We start from the raw sequence: 17,909 nt of genomic DNA on the forward strand, positions 1-17,909 counted from the left end.
ACCAGCACTGGGAGAAGTGCTACTTGGAGCGCTACCTCTCGCGCCGGAGGCCGGCAAACACCAATTGCACCCTCTGCGGCGAGGGTGTCGGCGACAGACCGGGTCTACACGCGGGCCACTGCGTGTAAGCCTTCGGTCGCCTCCTCGGCGCGAAGGAAGCCCCCGTCGCTCGAGCAGCTCCCAGAGCCACCCACGAGGTCAGCTCAACAACACGGCAAAACGACACACCCGTGCAGGCAACGACGTCCCGATGCCGTCTACCTGTCAGTACCAAGGAGAGGGGAGTCCAAACCAGGCGGGATACCAAAGAAAAGCGGGTCCAAACCGACCTCCTAGTCATCTTGGAGGGAGAAGAGGCTCCCTTCTTAATAGACTACCGAAGGTTGAGCAAAATCATGATCCCCGCAGTGCGTTCACGAATCATGGGGCGCTGGTTTACGCTCCAGAGGGAAATGGACCAGCTCCTTGGACCCGCGGAGGAGGATACACCAGTGAAAGGCAACTTGATCGGCTGGGAAGAACCGGCCGGCGAAACGCCGCCGGCAACACCAGAATCCCCGGCGAACCTCGCAGACGTCCTGCAAGGTGAACCAGAAGTCGTCGAAGACCTGATCCGGTGGGAGGAATCGCCGGGCGGAACTCCACCCGCGACCCTCCAAGCCGAGTTAGCCGATACCGAAGAAGACGAGGACACCGAGGCCGTCTGAGGACACCCAAGGACGCCAAGGCAACCAGCAGCAGACCAGGCTCACAAGGGCGACACAGCTGGCGAGGCGCAAGGACAGCCGAGCGACGAGCCAGCAGTGAAGTGACAAGTGAGTGAAGTAACCAAAACCAGAAAGTGTCGTATGTGTGCGTGGGTCATGAAAAAGCGCATGTGCGATGCACAAACGATGTAACTACCGATTGATCAAAATATGCGGTCAGCGGTGAGCCAACCCTCCAGTGTCTGCGTCACCGTCGGCCCGGCGCACCGAGTCGATGGGGGTATCGACACCTAAGGGGGGAGGGATGTCACGAGCGCCGCATATTTACACTGAATATGTCATATACCATGTCAATAATTATTAATATCGCTCTAGAGACAAGGAAGCATAGCTTTAAATTCATTAGTTAATCCATATAAAATATTCATTATAAAACAGTTCGTGGAACAACCAAAGCGCAACGGCGTAGTTGACGGCCAGCAACGTCAGCGTCTTCGCGCCCGCCAGATCCCGGGTGTAATCAACACCGGGATGAGGCGATCGCGAGATCACGCGCTTCGAGGATGACCGTCGCGAGGCGAGCCTTTGTCTCAAAATTGCAAACTCAGCAAAAACCTCGCTCGCCGCCCGACGTTCCAAGGGGTGTCGGACGAGCGAGCGAAGTCAGTCCCGTTGGAGACAGAGTAAAATCAACATCTACGGAAACAGGGTCCTTCAAAGCTGTCGAGTATAGAGTTATCAGTCTTAGAGTCATCGACGAATAGAGAGTGAATTCCTCTAATTCTACACGCGGTGTTCAAAGCGTCTCGCGTCGCGACGTCAGACTTTCGAAGCTAGAATATAAGAGTAAGAAGCTGTGCCACGAACTTAATCAAGTTGTGTAGTAATAAGAATAGTGATAATTGAACGTGAGTGTGAAGGTGTGAGCTGTTCTGTGAGTTCGAAGCCGAACCACCGAAGAGTAAGTGAGAGAGAGAGAGAGAGTAAACATTAAGATAAAGAATATTGTAAGCTTCCCCGTCTCCCATTTCTGTTGCTATCTTTTCATTAAACATTTTCATTTGGCTTTCCATCATAAACATTTTGGTACGATAAAATTGAAATCCTCCAACCCTATTCCCAGGAACGCCCTGTAGAGGACGATCACCTCCTGACCCACGTAAAAATAAATATAAACCTCTACGAATACCTAGAGGGTTAATTCGTCGCGTGCGAGACCGCTCCGCACGTGACAGTGTTATAAGTGTGACCAACGCATTAGTTTTACCACAATTCGACGGTCCACAGAATATTGCACGTACACTATTCGGGAGTAATTCACCGTGGCGTTTGTGCCTTTTGACATTTTGCTCTGAAAGTTTGTCAAAATTCATCATGGAAAGCTTAGTAGGTTGTTTCTCAAACCGCATCTCGGGCATGACTGATCGGATTTGCTATAAGTATCCCGTTTCAAAGCACTTCTCTTCAGTCAATGCACGAACATGATCATATACAGAGGTAAACGAAGCAGCAGGCGGCAACATTGTGGCAAGGGTTTTGTGAATTAAATCATCAACAGCCTTCCAGTTGGATTGTATGTACCTAGTTATCAACACTGTGGGCCTGGTACAAAATTAACAAAGAGACTCGCGCGGGGTGATCCGTGAATCAATTTTCTCGACGCAGCTTGCAAGGACCACGACATTGCTTATTCGCAGAATCGTGAAAATCTTGAAGTTGGAAACGAGGCTGATAGGGTGTCGGCTGAGAAAGCTTGAAAACGGGTTTTTGCGCTGGACGCAAATTTGTGTGAAGAAGCAGCGGCATGGGCAATAGCTAATACAATGAAAGTAAAATCAAAACTTGGAATGGGAATTCAAAAGTCAAAAAATGCGACTTTGAGAAAAATTATAAATGCTGCAAAACGTTCTATGGTTCCAAGCAACTATGCAAAATTAGCTATCGAATCTGCGCTGGAGGGAGCTGAGAACGCCGTTAAAAAAGCGGGTGGTGAATGTGAAGTGCGAACACCTCTCGTCCCACCAGTACCTTCAAAAGTCGGTGGTTTTCTACCGTTTCTGATTCCTATTTTCGCTGGACTTAGTGCTACAGGCGCGTTAGCCGGTGGTGCGGCAGGTATAGCAAAAGCTGTGAACGATGCAAGTGCTGCTGAACGAGAACTGGAAGAGAGCAAACGACACAACAAAACTATGAAAGCTATCGCGTTAGGCAAAGGGCTTCATATGAAACCGTACAAAACAGGTCTTGGTCTCCATCTTTCAAAAAACTCGATGCGATGCTACCACGTCGAGCGTTGACTGATTGGGACTTGTTGAAATATGCAAAAATCTTTAAGGTTCCGCATTTCCGCGGTCTTTTCATGCGAAACGAAATGCCCAAAAACGGTACCTGGAAAAAACGATTCAGCTGTAATGAACCCCGACGACAAAGATGGTCCGGGAACACACTGGGATGCATACAAAAAACGCGACTATAACATCGATTACTTTGACAGTTTCGGCAATCTTCAACCACCCTCAGACCTCATAAAATACCTTGGCGTTGGTAGTGTTAAATACAATCACGAAAGGTACCAGGATTATGATACATTTGAATGCAGACACTTGGGTCTGAAATTTCTGAGTGGTGAGCTATATTAAGGGAGCTTTCCAGTGTGAAATTTTCAAAAAATCGATTTTTTTTTTTTGCTTTATCGAATAGTATACACTCTTCCGAATATTCCCTGGAATTTTTATGCCGGAATTCAGATTATTTCGGTTACTGTACAGCATTTCTTGGAAGAAGGCAACGGAGCGCTACAGCTGTCGCGTCGGCCGTCTGCCTGTGCGACCGTTATTTCTATTGTCTCGTTCCTACCTGCACGTACATGAACTTGGCTCGCCAATTGTCGAAAATGTGAATTCGGACTATTGCATAATTTGCCGTTAATTAGCCGTAAATTAGTCGCTCGACTTGTTTTTTTGTCGCACTCAATTTTCAAAAAAAAAAAAGCGGATGGCGTGCTAAATTCTTGAAAATCAATCAATCACTGTGTGTGGCAACGAGCCCCAAAGCACGTATTCTGCGGCAAGCAGATAGTAGAAATCGCTACGCATTGTGCTGTGTGCACCTTCAATGAAGGTTACGACCCAATTTTAAATATTTTGGAGACGATGGGATGCACGATAGGGCTAAGCGCCGCAGATTTCGCCGCTAAGTACAAGAATGCGCGCATCACCCAAGCAAACCGCCGGGCGTCCCTGGATAGCAAAGAGGCGAGGACAGCTCGTCGGACTGAACAATCCATTGAGCACGATCTTTTCAAAGAAGCAGAAGGGATATTGTATGGACCTGGTATCGCTGATTGACCGTAAGTAAACGATTTACCTAAAATTTCCTCACTTGAAACTTTGAACGCGTTTTTCTCGAAACAGCATTTTTCAAAACGGTGTCCAACTTGGAGGGCAGAGTTTTAAAGCTATCGAGTTGAATTTTTTACACAATATTCTTAACGTCATTGTTTATCGTGCTATGGAAGCTTTTTTTTTTTTTTTGACATCTTCCTATTTTTTTGTAGAAAAAACTGCCAAAAAAAAAATGCTAAAATCGATACTTTTTGTTCAAACCGGCGCCATTTTTGCAAAAAAAAAAAATAGAAAAAAAAGCCTCCATAGCACGAAAGCCAATGATATACCGATCAATAATCTTTTTGTGTTTTTTGTTTCAGATCAAAATTGTGACCCCCAACGTGGACACCACATCCAAGTGCATTTTCTGCAACAATTGTTTCATCATTTTTATAGATATTAATTAAAAAGTGAATCGATCTTTAAAAAATTGTTTTGTATTTTTTAATACCCAATTAATATACAAAAAAAAAACCAGACCGATAAGATTATTTTTTCTTTAAAAAAAAAAATCGCGAAAAACAGCGATTTTTCGGGCTGTCACACTGGAAAGCTCCCTTAACATGGTACATGATCCATCAAAGTCAGTCTATCACTCGCAGTCATGGGTGATTTGTTAACGTTTACGATTTCGGGAACCCCTTCGATTTTCAAGGCACAATATTTCTCACCAATCGAACTTGGTCGTGATAAAAATTGTGCTCTTGACTTGGTAGAATTGTTAACCTTTAATTCGATTCTCAACGTTGATGTTGGTTACAATAAAATTTACGTAGCTGATAAAGTGATCACCACACCTACCAGGTGCTACGAGATCGAGGACATAGAGAAGCATCTTCAAAACGTGCTAACAAATACATACCGGGACAATCTTTTGAAACTATACAGACAATGCGCATGCGCCAAATAATTCAATCTCATTGGTCGGTGAAATCGCCCCGCGGCGATGTTTTCGTCTGCTGAGCAAAGGGCCAACGTACACAAAAATGAGACAAGACTAAAGAGCTGTAAATCTCTCGTGCATAAAACCGCGGATCGAGGTCATGTTGCTGTTTATTTTTACGTAGCGCGAATTGTCTAAGAATACTATCGTTCAGCAATACCGTGGTCAATATCGGAAAATATTCGACCGACGCAAATATCAAGTGGTAGAGAAATTTGATGTTATTCATTGAAAGAAAAAATCTGAAATTCAATGTGAAATGTCATTAACAAGTGGGAGTCTGGACAAACAAAGGTAGGTGAGTAAAAACAATGTTTATTGTGAACAGATTCTTTATTTACATAAAATTAAAAATGCGTCTCATTAACGATTTATGTTTTGTGCATTTATTGGAAATTAGTTGTATCCAAAAATACCAAAAGATCCAGTCTGATAATAATAGCTTCTGATATTTTCAGGTACGAAATAATTCATTGTCAAAGCGGGACTAAATTTGTCAGGCATGGAAGCATGTAGGTAAATTTCTAATTACGTGATCTTTGTTAATTACAATGTTTTAACACGGATTCAATGACTAAATTCGTTTTTTTTCAGCAGGCTCGAAGTTTAAACTTTGATTAATATGAGGAAAATTATGCCTTACCTGATGGTCAAAACGTTTAGGTGGCAAGGATCCTGGTTTCTCGAGCGGTGCAATCATTATAACCATCGAACCTGGTTGTTCCGTCAGACATCAGATGCCAGAGTGAATTTCATCAGGCCATCGCCACCTTCTCAACATCAGTTGAGGCAAAATTGAAGAGCGGGATATACTACAGATAATGATGGCTGAATATCCCATCATTTTACTTTGATCGAGCCAATAGCGATAAGTTTGTTACTTAACCGTTGCCGCCAATTCGTTGTACCGAGGAATCATTCTGTGCACCATTGTGATTCAAGCATTATTATTGACCAGCATTGTTTTTCAAACTTTATGCCATTTAATTTGGTATCTTATTTTGAAGCTTACTTTTACTCTCTTTGGCATTAAATTCGGATGAATAGTTTTTCAAGTCCTCAATTAGATTGTGGGGTTGAATTTTGCTAGGCAAACCGAATCAATCTAAATCTAGAATTGTTGAATAACTTTAGTTGAAAATGTCTTTAGATTCAATCTTAGTTGACGGTGTCATCTGCCTAGCTAGTTGCACGATAACTTAAAACCAAATTCAATTTTACACTCTTTACAGGGTCCTACGCTAAGACTGAAAGCTTGTGAATCTCCATTTAGCGCAATTATTTCTGCATTTCATATTAGCATTGTCTGGAGCAAAACAAATCTCATTTTGAGATTGGAAATGGAACCTGAAACGCAGAAGTTATTCCATAGCACGAATTGAAAACCAAGAATTTTATAATGGTTTCTGCAACAAAGGGACTATTTCCAAATATCCTTGTTACAAGTTGATGTTCGGAGAACCATGAACAAGATATTGTATCGGACTACATTATTTGGAAAAAAATCTTCATGAACTTCGTTGAAAATTAGATATTCATTTATTTTGATGGAACAAAGGACACAATCATGAATCCGATAAGTCAATATCCTCGTAATAATGTTCATTTACACAGACATTACTCTAAAACATGATTGTCCTTGAAGGTAATTGTGACGTTGAGACGCAATTTGAGAAGGTTGATTTTCAACTTGTGTCACAGGATGTGATCTACATTCCTGAGTTCTACGCTTCCGAATAGATTTTCTTTGTTTCGAACCGCTCTAACATGAAATACAGTAATTATTTTATTAAATCTAATATGACTTCAATTTTCAATTTGAGTATTAGGTTCCCTTCATTTATTCAATTGAACATCATTAGAACATTATTAAAAATACATTGACTATCGACTATTTGTAAATTTTGTTGAACTATTTTCAAGAAAAAATAGATTCACAGTTCTGTTACAAATAGTGTGATATTTAAATTTCTTGAACACTCGGTTTAATGTCCCATTTTCAAAAGTAATAAAATTCAATATTACCGCCTGAAATCACAAGAGAGTGAGAAAGTCGCTTAGTTGCTTGAAAGTGGCGATGATCTTTGTACGTGTGATAAATTGAATAGGCAGATAACAGTGAATATTAGAGCTGCAATTATTTTGGCCGTATCACCTGTTAACAGAAAAAAAAATCATTGTTATTTCTAATGTACAAAATAATAAAAGTGATCAAACAAAGTGTTCCCACCTACCTGCTGAGTTTCTTCCAAGCACCCAAGATTTAAACAGATTTCTCACTTCAGTCGAATAAAGCCAATTTTCAAAGAGCATTAGCATTAACTTTCCGAGCCACTATCTCGACTGTTTGAGATTCTAACCTTAAAAATCCGTATGAACTACATCGACGCCAGAAATAGAGTTTGACAGCTGAAACTCGGAGTGGCCAGCCTGCCCGTGCAGCCGATGAAACTCGCGCATGCGCATTGTATACTATAGTTTCAAGAGATTTTCCCGGTATATCAGGCTCACCATCAAACTCAACAATAATACATTACGTAGCGACATCACATGCAACTACACGATTAACTTTGAGCCAAATAATTCTATTGCTCAACTTTTGGGATTTACACCGCATGCATTGGAGGTTGATAAAACTCACGAGTCAGATGTACCTGTAACTATACTTATGGTCAACGCGTTGCGAGTGGAGCTCAGCGTTGCAACGGGCGCCTACGTCAATGGACATAAAACACACACTTTTCACGAGTTTTTCCCGACTGTCCCACCAGAATATAAGATCGTGGGAGTACCGTCGAACGTCATTCAACTTCCGATCACCGTCAGGACCATGGATCACGTTCAGCTCCGGTCAGTGAATCAAGACGGAGACCTGGTTGATTATTGTGGAGAAGTTATTACTGTGAAACTACGTATCATATTGCTATGAACGATGGGAATTGTATGTAACAGACTGTCAAAGAGTAGGTATATCAGTAAGTCGGCATGCCCTGATCAAGTCAGTCATCGATCGATTCTCGAGCCGTCAACACCTCGAAACGTGGAGTTCCTGATAGCTCTGGGTCTGAAACTGACACCTCTTGGAAGAGGAATTTTGGACAACTAAAAATCGGATTTTGCTGTTCTATCATGTGCTGCGTACCATGGAGAAAGAAATCTTGAAGATTCAAACACAACTCGTCTTTGACGAATCCGTTGCGCATTACGAGATTCACGCTCACAAACGTTACGCCTCGTCAACTTTCAACAAAAGCGATGAAATTCGAATCACCGTTTAGCCTCAGGACATATGTATATTATCCGGAAAAAGTTCGGTGCATATCCATGGACGACTCCTCAAACCTGATGGTACAGCTACTGTGAACACACAGCTCCTGAACAACGCTATCTGTCATTTATTTAAAGAAATGCGTTATGAAATTAATGCAGTCGAGATCGATAGAAGCAAGAACGTTGGCTTGACAAGTCTCATGAAGAGTTACGCTTCCCTGCACCCTGGTCAGACTTGGCTGATGAAGAACGCTGGATGGCTAGATGTAGAAGAGAAGAAAAAATTAACCGATGCCGATGGCAACTTTGACGTACTGATACCGCTTAGCATGATATTGGGTTTCGCTGAAGACTACCGCAAGATCGTTGTCAACGCTAAACATGAGTTAATTTTGACGAGATCAAAAACTGACGTCAACGCAATCATGCAGACTCAAGAGGAGGAATTCAAAATCAGGATCAATGCAGTGGAATGGCTAATAGCGTATTTGAAACTTGCGGATCAGAAAAAAGTTGACCTACTCAATTTCATTCTGAAAGATCTGCCTATTTCGATAAGCTTCCGCAGTTGGAAATTGTACGAATATCCCTTACTTCACACAACATCGAAACACGTTTGGACTGTGAAAATTTCCACTCAGCTTGAAAAACCTCGATACGTCATTTTGGGTTTCCAAATAAGTCTAAAGAACAAGGCCAGCAAGAACGCAAGTCATTTCGATCATTGCAATATCACGGACGTCAAGCTATTTTCAAACTCTCAATCTTATCCGTACGGTAACCTGAACCTCAACACGAGTCATAATCTGTACACGCTTCTGTACGAGATGTACGCAAACTTCCAAGCTACCTACTACGACAAGAACCCCGAGCCGTTATAGACAAAGAGAGAATCTCTTCTAGACGTCCCCTCATTCGTTATCGTATGTTTAAATCAAAACGAATCTTTGAAGTACGGACCTGGAAACATCCGTCTTGCATTTGAATTGAATTGAATTTGAAGCTGAAGCCAACTTTCCCGCTGAAACATCGGCGTATTGCTTGATTGTTCACAATCGTACTGTAGAATACAACCCACCCGGTGGTGGGACGAAAAAGTTGGTATGAAAGCTGACCCGTTCCCACCATCTCGCACAATTTAAAGATGGAGCTTATCGTTGACATACAATGCTTTCGTACACCTTTCAACAATACCTTCGCATTGAAAGAATCGGCTATAATTTCAATCTACTCTGAAGCATCTCCATCAACGTTTTCCTTCAAGCCACCTTACGAATGGGATTGTCTGGACGTCAAACACAAAAGCCAAAATTTTTGGTTGGAACGCGATTTTCACGGTTTATCTTGGAGCTGTGGAACCTTAGTGTTTGAGGAAGTTGAATGGACCATTGAAGATACGCTGTGCAAAGCTGAAACTGTGTACGTGAAAGGAGAAGAAAAACGAGATTGGTTGCATAAAATTGTCCCCAAAGTTCAAATCATTGATTTGCTGAACTTTGACTGTCCGTCGCTTCAAACCTTGCAAAAAACTTCAGCTGTGTCTCTAAGATGTGACGTGCATACAATACCCAACGCAATCTGTGTAGTTCAAAACGTTTTGCTACTTCAAAACTGCTCAGAAAATCATCATACTGTTCGGATGGCGAGGATGTACGATTTGTGTTACTGCGCAGAAGCATTTACAAGAACGGTCCCGCATTCCTGGCGAATATATCATCCTGGTTACGATACTGTTGAATGAAATTATTGCACTATAGTTTTGAAGTAATTGTCAACTGTACCCTCAAAATCGTACTTAATCAAACTGTTTTTTGAAGAATATTCAGGAATTAATTTTACACCTTTACCTCAGCTCTTAAGAGAGAAGATTTTTCAATACGAAGCTTATGTAATATTCAACCTTGCTCTCCATCCTTGACCGAGCTGTTCTCAAACCGAGTTATGTTTTGCATTCTAAGGGCGATAGTAACCCAATACTGCAGATCCTTGGCTCTGAATGTATACTACCGCAGCTATCGGTCGACCTTGCACTCTGGTCTTGACTGAACCCGTTCGAAATTCAAAAAACAATACTCAGAACCAACAATATTCGAATGTCACGTGGTTGATAACGTGGGCAAGGAATGTGGGATGGTCGATGTTACACATCAGCAGTCCTACCGTGGAAAAAGAATTCGAAGTGGTTGATATGTAATATCAGCAGTCCCATCGTGGAAAAAGAATGCGGGTTGGTAACCGACATCCAGGTCGGTAAAAGAGTTCACGTCCCCGCTGCGGCCTCTACCGTTGGTAGGCGAGCACTGCATAGACACTCTGACCTTCGGTCGGTAAGATTGTCGGTAAAGCAGCACGACTTTGACCTTCAACTGATAAGAATTGTCCGTAAAGCAGTGCGATTTCTACCGTTGACCGATATAACTGTCGGTAAGGTTGCACGTTTTTTTGACCTCAAGTCGGCACGGCAGACTGTGACGTCATCGCGTAAAAGAGCTTGAGTCTGGGGAGGATGTCGGTAAGTGTCGGTAACAGGAATCTGCGTGTAGAACCCCCCTTGTTATACTGCTATCACTATCCGAACAGAACCAAGGAGTTGGAGTCAGCTAGTATGATTTCGCAAAATGGTACGAGAGTGTAAGGTTACCATCTTCAGATAACAGTACGAAAATATACGCACTTGGGAATGGTTCATACTTGAAAAGAAGGAACCGTGGTTTCTTAATAAACCACTACAAATACAATGTTAATATGGAACCAGAAAAATAATTCTACGAGTTATTGCTGCTTTATTTTTTTGCGTTTAACCATTGGAGGGACGCGAATAAGTTAAAAAATAATTGTAAAACGTACGCTGAAGCTTTCGAAAAATGTGAAACAGTACTCGTCGAAGCACTGCTATACCATGAAAGACTTACGGACATACAAAAAGGATTTGACCAAGTAAGAGAATAAATCAAAAAACGGCTGGATATCCTTTCGCGACAAATGAGCCGGCTCAGTCAAATAAGTAACGACGACCACCATAATCTATTGGGATTTCAAACAATTGACGTTGATCTGGCTATGCAGGAGTTTAATAACGTTGACGAAAAAGTGGATGACGTCGACTGTAATGAAATGATATCACAACTTAACGAAGATCAGAAAAGAATATTTGATTACGTCGTGATCAATACCTTAATTACCGTCGACAACAAACTATTACGGTTGTTTATAAGCGGTGCTAGTGGTACTGGTAAGAGTTTTCTTATCAAAACTATTACACACTGGACGGAACAAAGTCTCGGCAAAACACCTGCTATCACGGCGCCAACAGGATTGGCAGCTTTTAATATTGATGGCTTAACGGTACACAGACGGTTTTAGCTACCGATTGAACATGGCGGTACTCCTCAAGACAATGAATTGTCCAATCCAGTATTGAAAATTCTGCGAAACGAATTACGAGACGTTGTATTGTTTTTTATAAATGCGGTTTCAATTATTTTGAACGTTACATTGACCTACATCCATTTACGCTTATGTGAAATATACAATACGAAAAATATAGACGACGCGACGGCTGGTTCGGTGGCAAGCACATCACAGTTTCAGGTCATTTATTACAATTACCGCCAGTTGAGGGGTTAGGTGGGTTTCAAAATTTCAAAAAATCGAATTTTTTTTTTTTTGCTCATCTTATAATTGAATATGTTGAGAATATTCCTTCAAAATTTTAAAACGATCCGAGTCATGTTCTAAGAGATATAGCCTTTGGATGTTTCACCCAACAGGCTATAACCGAGCGTGACGCAGGTATATGGAGGCAGATATATCGAGGCAGCTGCTTAGCTATTCTTCGTTTATTTTTGTGATGCGAATACTAGGCTGAGGACTTGCCGGATGTAAAAAATTCTATGGTTTGATGGATATAAGTTCCTTATTCTTGAATGCATCAACGTACAATTTTTATTTTGATAAAATACATGAGTGCGTCATAACTGTTGCCGAATCAATCTTGTTGTCTGCTGCAAATCAAGAAAAAAAATTAACGTGTGATGAAAATAATGTTGATGTTACCGTGTCAGGTGATGGCACGTGGAAAAAACATGGGTTTGCATCATTATACGGTGTAAATACGATTATTTACATGTTATTTGAATGTAAATCTTCAATCGCGTTTTTCTCGAAACTACATTTTTGAAATCGGTAGTCACAATTTCTTGAAAACTTATGAACCGATCTCTTTCAAATTTTGCACACTTCTTCAAAATAACATTATCTCGTACTTGAACGAAGGAATTTTTTTTTTTTCTATTCCAAGTAATTTTTCAAGGCCATGAAGGGTGCAAATTTTACTCAAAATAAGGGTTTTTTGTTTTCAACGCTGCCAAAAATGTAATTTTTTTTTTTTTTTTTTTCGTCCAAGTCGAGTTTTAAACATCTACTAACAGAAAATTTTTGGTTTTTGCATTTCAGATGAATCTGTCATGAGTTATCCTGACTACGCCGAGAGAACTTTTTTTTGTGGGGTCATAGCAGACGACGTGTCCACGCCTTAATTTTCAATATTTTTCAATGAAAATTTCACAAACTACTTATAAAATATGTATCTTTTATGTGTTGAATTGATGGAATGAAATATTCTATTGATCAAGTAAAAAAAATTCATAAAAATGTACCTATTTTGAGCTTTTGAAACCCACCTAACCCCTTAACGAAGATTCGGCATTTTGTGACCTATCAAGGAAAAAAGTAGAAAAATATTTAGACTCGGCGGAGCTATAAGTCTTTGGTTTCATTGGTTTGCATAATACGATGAGTTTTCAATAAATATGCGCCAACAAAACGACTTGGTCTATCGAGAGATATTAAACAGAGTTCGTTTTTGAATGCTAACAGCCAAGGATCAATGAGTTCTGGAGTCTCAAAAAATTCGGTTCGTTAGAAGGTCAGCAGCTGAAAGAATAAAGAATTTATGCAACTTCATCAACAATTCACGACTGGATACAGTCTGCTTATTCTCAACTCGAAATCAGTGTAACGTATTGAATGCAGCGATGCTGGATCAAATTCCTGGGAAAGAAATAGAAGTTAATCCCGACGATAGCATGGATTGTATGCCATATTAAAAAAAAAAGATACTGGAACTTTTAGCTAAGGCAGATGAAGACAGTTCCCGCACAGCTGGCCTTGCCAAAACTATTGTTATTAAAATTGGAGCAAAAATTATTATACGATGCAATATTTATATATCCTGAGGTCTCATCAATGACACCATAGGGCATGTAACTTCCATCACTCGACCTCTCGATACACCTGAGGTAGAGTCTTTGACGATTTATTTAGTGTCGGGGTCACAATATATGATCGAAAGAGTGTCGACTAAATTTAGGATAATGAAGAGTGCGTTTAAATATAGAAAGCAGTTCTCAGAATCTTTTAGCTATGGAATAACGATACATAAAAGTCAGCGACTAACTTTGAATAATGTAGTTACGGACGTTGTTAATACCTTGTTCACACGTGGCCAAACCTATTTTGCTTTGTCGAGAGCCATATCTCTTGATGGACTACATTTGATTAACTTATTGTTAGGTCCGCACTCTTTTAAAGTTCAAGAATCGGCACCGATTGAATATAGCAGACTAAGAAAGTTATACAGACCGGAACTAGCTGAAATAAATATTTCACATGCGCCAAAACAAAAAATTAGGAATACTGTGTGGTTAATATCCACATACGTATGTAATGATGTACAGGCGGAAATGGCACAGGACCGCATTGCCCGATACCTCGCAAAATGTCCTTGGGATGAAAGATGTAGACGGCGTATCTTGTGCAAATGCCACTTTACAGTGTATATTTTACTTTACGGCATATTGAACAAGCTAATAAGACTAAATAATAATGATCCTTCAGAGACATTAGCCTTTTTGTACGTTACAAATAGCACAAAATTAGATTCACTAGGTGTTCGGGGGTTTGCTGGAGAACAATTTATCAAAGTACAGCAACAAGATGCAGCAGAATTTCTCACGCCAATGTGTGAAAAATCTTATATCATACGCGAAGTAATTGAACATGAGCTAATTACAACTAACCGGTGTAATAATTGTGGACTGAGCTCTGAAAGTACGCCAACTAATCATATTTTAACAATATCTGTAACATTTGCACTAGGTGTCAAAAGTCATAAAAATCTATCAGATTTGATTAATAATTCATTTTTCCGATGGTCAAGAATTGAAAGTTCTTGCACAAACTGTAACAAGAATGAGAAACTTCAGAGAACTGTCGTCACATCGGTACCAAATATAGTTGTTTTACAATTATTACTTTTTTCTTATCAAGACTCTCAAGCAACCAAAATAACGAATTTCAGAGTAAATATGGTCCCAAGCAGCAAAGCATCAATTGACAGTAAAAAATTCAAAGTAAAAAGCACAATATTCCACCATGGTGACAACCTAAATAGTGGTCATTACACGGCAATGCTCAAAAATAAGGAGAATAATTGGTTACATGTGAGCGATATGCAAGTACGGAAAATGATTTGGCCACGAGGAGCTAGAGATAGATACATTTTTTTCTTGGAAAAAACGTAGTAATTATAAGAGCAAACCTAATATTGTCAGTACTATTTTATTTTCGAATTATATTCGCAATACACAGCTTTATATCGGTATATAAATGTACGACGAATATTCAATCAATTGTACCAATAAACATTGTAATGTCCCATCTAAAACAATATTCGATAAAATATAGGTAATCGGTGTCAAGTGGCAATAGCCCTGCGATTCTACTGGAGCTTAGTCCAGCGGGGTGAAACTCAATGCCTTAGTATAGGCCTTATTCGACAAGCTATACTGCATAGCAATATCACCTGAATCGACCTGAGTACATAAAGTTACAAAGGTAGTAAAACTTTTGAGATTTCCCAATATTTGTTGGTAACACAATTCCATCGTGGCGTACTCTAGAGATAGAAGAGCAAATAAATTTCCATTGTTTGATATTATTATCATCAATGCTACCACTCTTACTAGTCAATTTCCTTGTCAACATTTATTTTTGTTGCTGTGGTAATAAAGTGTGATAAGGTCTCAAATGAGGAAGTGCAAGATGAAACTTGTGTCACTCCGCTGGCTCAATCTACACAACATACATACAAATTGTTATTCAGAGTGAATAAATTCTGAACAATAAATCAAACGCGACTCAAAAATTATTCGGTGAAGCAGTTTTTTTGATTTTCAACTTATTGCTTGATAATGAACAAATAAATGATGAGGTATATAGTAAAACATAAACCACTACAAGTCTCGTCTCTGATTCAGGAGCGAACCCTTCCATGCGGCTCAGTCGGAACACTAGCGACAACTGGTAAACAGTTACACTATTTATAACTCAAGAACGGCTGAACCGATTTGGCTGAAAATTGGTGGCAAGGTAGCTTAGAACCAGGAGACGGACATAGGATACTTTTTATCCCGTTTCCGTGGGACGTGACATAAAACGTGGTATAACAAGACGCAACAAACAGAAAAATGAACAATTTATCAGTCAAAACATCAGTCTAGCCGGTCATTTGTTAAAAATGGTATAACAAAACGCAACTGATAGCTCAACGTAATGTTATCTATGCTTAAGTATGATTGAAAATTTGACAATTAGAAGTTTTGAAGTTGACCGGTTAATGTGTTTGTTTCGAGTTTCTATTAGCTTATTGTGCCGATAAAAAAAGTTTGTGGTCTGAATCTAGAAAATCCATGTTTCTCCCATGGTCAATTATATGTGGCATGTTCACGGCTCGGAAGACCATCAGCGTTATTTGTTCTTGCGCCTGATAATAAAACAAAAAATGTTGTCTATCACAAGGTGCTTCACTGAAGAGTGCAACCTATGCACCAAAATACCTGGCCAAAAAATAATCATTAAAATACTTGATTTTTTTTATTTATATTTATTATCCTAATAAAAAGTTGAACTCAATAAAATCTAAAATCTGCTCATTTATTCTAAGGCGGAACAAAGTTCGCCGGGTTAGCTAGTTTAAATAAAATAGAGTTCTGAAAAAATTACGTCGGGATGTAACGACTGCGTCGAGTACCATGACAAAGTTTCAGGAAAATTTTTTTGATACAATTATAAGGCATACTCACATTAACATGTTTTCATGGTACACTTATCACTGATCACATTACAATCAAATGCAATGATGCAATCCCAAAATTTTCATATCAACATCTATTACAGGATATGACTTCAACCTTTCACTATTCCCAATCACGAATGGGTTCCGAAGACCTTTCAATCCGACCACAATCACAAATCGGCTGTGCCTCTGACTCCCGTTGTCCCAGCAGAGTTGGATATGAAGACACATTGGGCAGCTATATCGGACAAACTGATCCTGGGATGTATCGCACGACAGCAAACTGTATAAAGGATACGACGTCGGCAACGACCAAAGGAGTTTGCGGTGAAGAAGTTGAATCGAATATGCAGAGACATGTAGAAGGTTGCCCCTGCACTTGTAATCATATGGGGTATGGAAACTACATGGACTATCAGGTGAGATAGACAAATGGATACATTTTGCAAACAAATACATTATGACATTTAACCTGAGAATTAGTCCTCGTCTCCCATTTTATTTGGATGGAACGCATATGCTTGTGAGATTCTGAAAGGAACAGTGCAAGATTGTTCCGATTTGTGGCGTCATTTGGTTATACATTGGGCTTAGGTATTCTTATATATTTCGATCTGAAAAATCTGCTGATGAGCTTCTCAGATCTTCTGGTGAAGTTGACCAATTTCTAACAGTTAGTTTCTAATCATAGCAATTATCACTTTGTGAGAATACTGATTCTTAACAATATTTGAAATTAATACACATTCATTCACACAGCCTTCTTCAAGTTCTGAGTGACACGATTTAAATTAGAAAATTTATCGGATGATTCACTCATCACAATCACGTAAATGTTACTACGTTCTAGAAGCTCTGAGATTCTTGATAATTCTATGACTTTGATCCTGTTTGGTTTAATACATCAGTTCTATATTACTTAAGAATCTGTTCTGTTATCTCTTCCCTGTATCTGGTTTTAAATCAAGTCAATAGGAGAAGTTCGACACGGTTGTGTTTTCTTGTGGGTCTAAGGTACGTGGTCGAAGTTGTTCAATTAATTATTTGAGAGGAAGGTTTCTAATTAATGTGCAAGCTTTCAATGAAATGCTAGCTCGAGAAGATTCGTTCAGATAACTACATATTGAAAACCTGATAGGGTATTTTTCCATAAAATGAAAAACGCTACCCCCAATTCTAGAAATAAAGATTTCTTTGTTTGTAAACAGTTTATGATCTCTTTCCCCACGTTTTCTCCGTTTCGTGTGCGGATTTATCTTGATTAACTGTCAAGTTCAATTCTCTTGCCGTGGCTGATTCCATGTCAAATCACCCAAGCAGGTCGAGATCAAAAATTCACATCACACGGTAATTTAATATATCATTCTCTGAGTAATTCAAGCGGGCCCTAATTTCGGGATTTTTTTTGGAATTCGCGGTATTTCATATACCTTCAGAAGATTTCAAATTCGTCTATATCGATACAG

The 17,909-nt window shown here is 39.9% G+C and overlaps 1 protein-coding gene across 4 annotated transcripts in view; it reads left to right on the forward strand.

The window, feature by feature from the left end:
* The window catches only part of LOC124307480 (dipeptidase 1-like), a 1,861,010-nt gene that overhangs the window by 297,534 nt on the left and 1,545,567 nt on the right, over nucleotides 1–17,909 (forward strand). For all 4 annotated transcript variants that reach the window (XM_046769153.1, XM_046769154.1, XM_046769155.1 and 1 more), the window contains exon 3: nucleotides 16,545–16,862. In XM_046769153.1, the coding sequence (XP_046625109.1) occupies nucleotides 16,545–16,862 (318 nt within the window). The remainder of the gene's footprint in view (nucleotides 1–16,544; nucleotides 16,863–17,909) is intronic.

The sequence above is a fragment of the Neodiprion virginianus genome, chromosome 6 (assembly GCF_021901495.1).
Source record: "Neodiprion virginianus isolate iyNeoVirg1 chromosome 6, iyNeoVirg1.1, whole genome shotgun sequence".
Taxonomy (NCBI): Eukaryota; Metazoa; Arthropoda; class Insecta; order Hymenoptera; family Diprionidae; genus Neodiprion; species Neodiprion virginianus.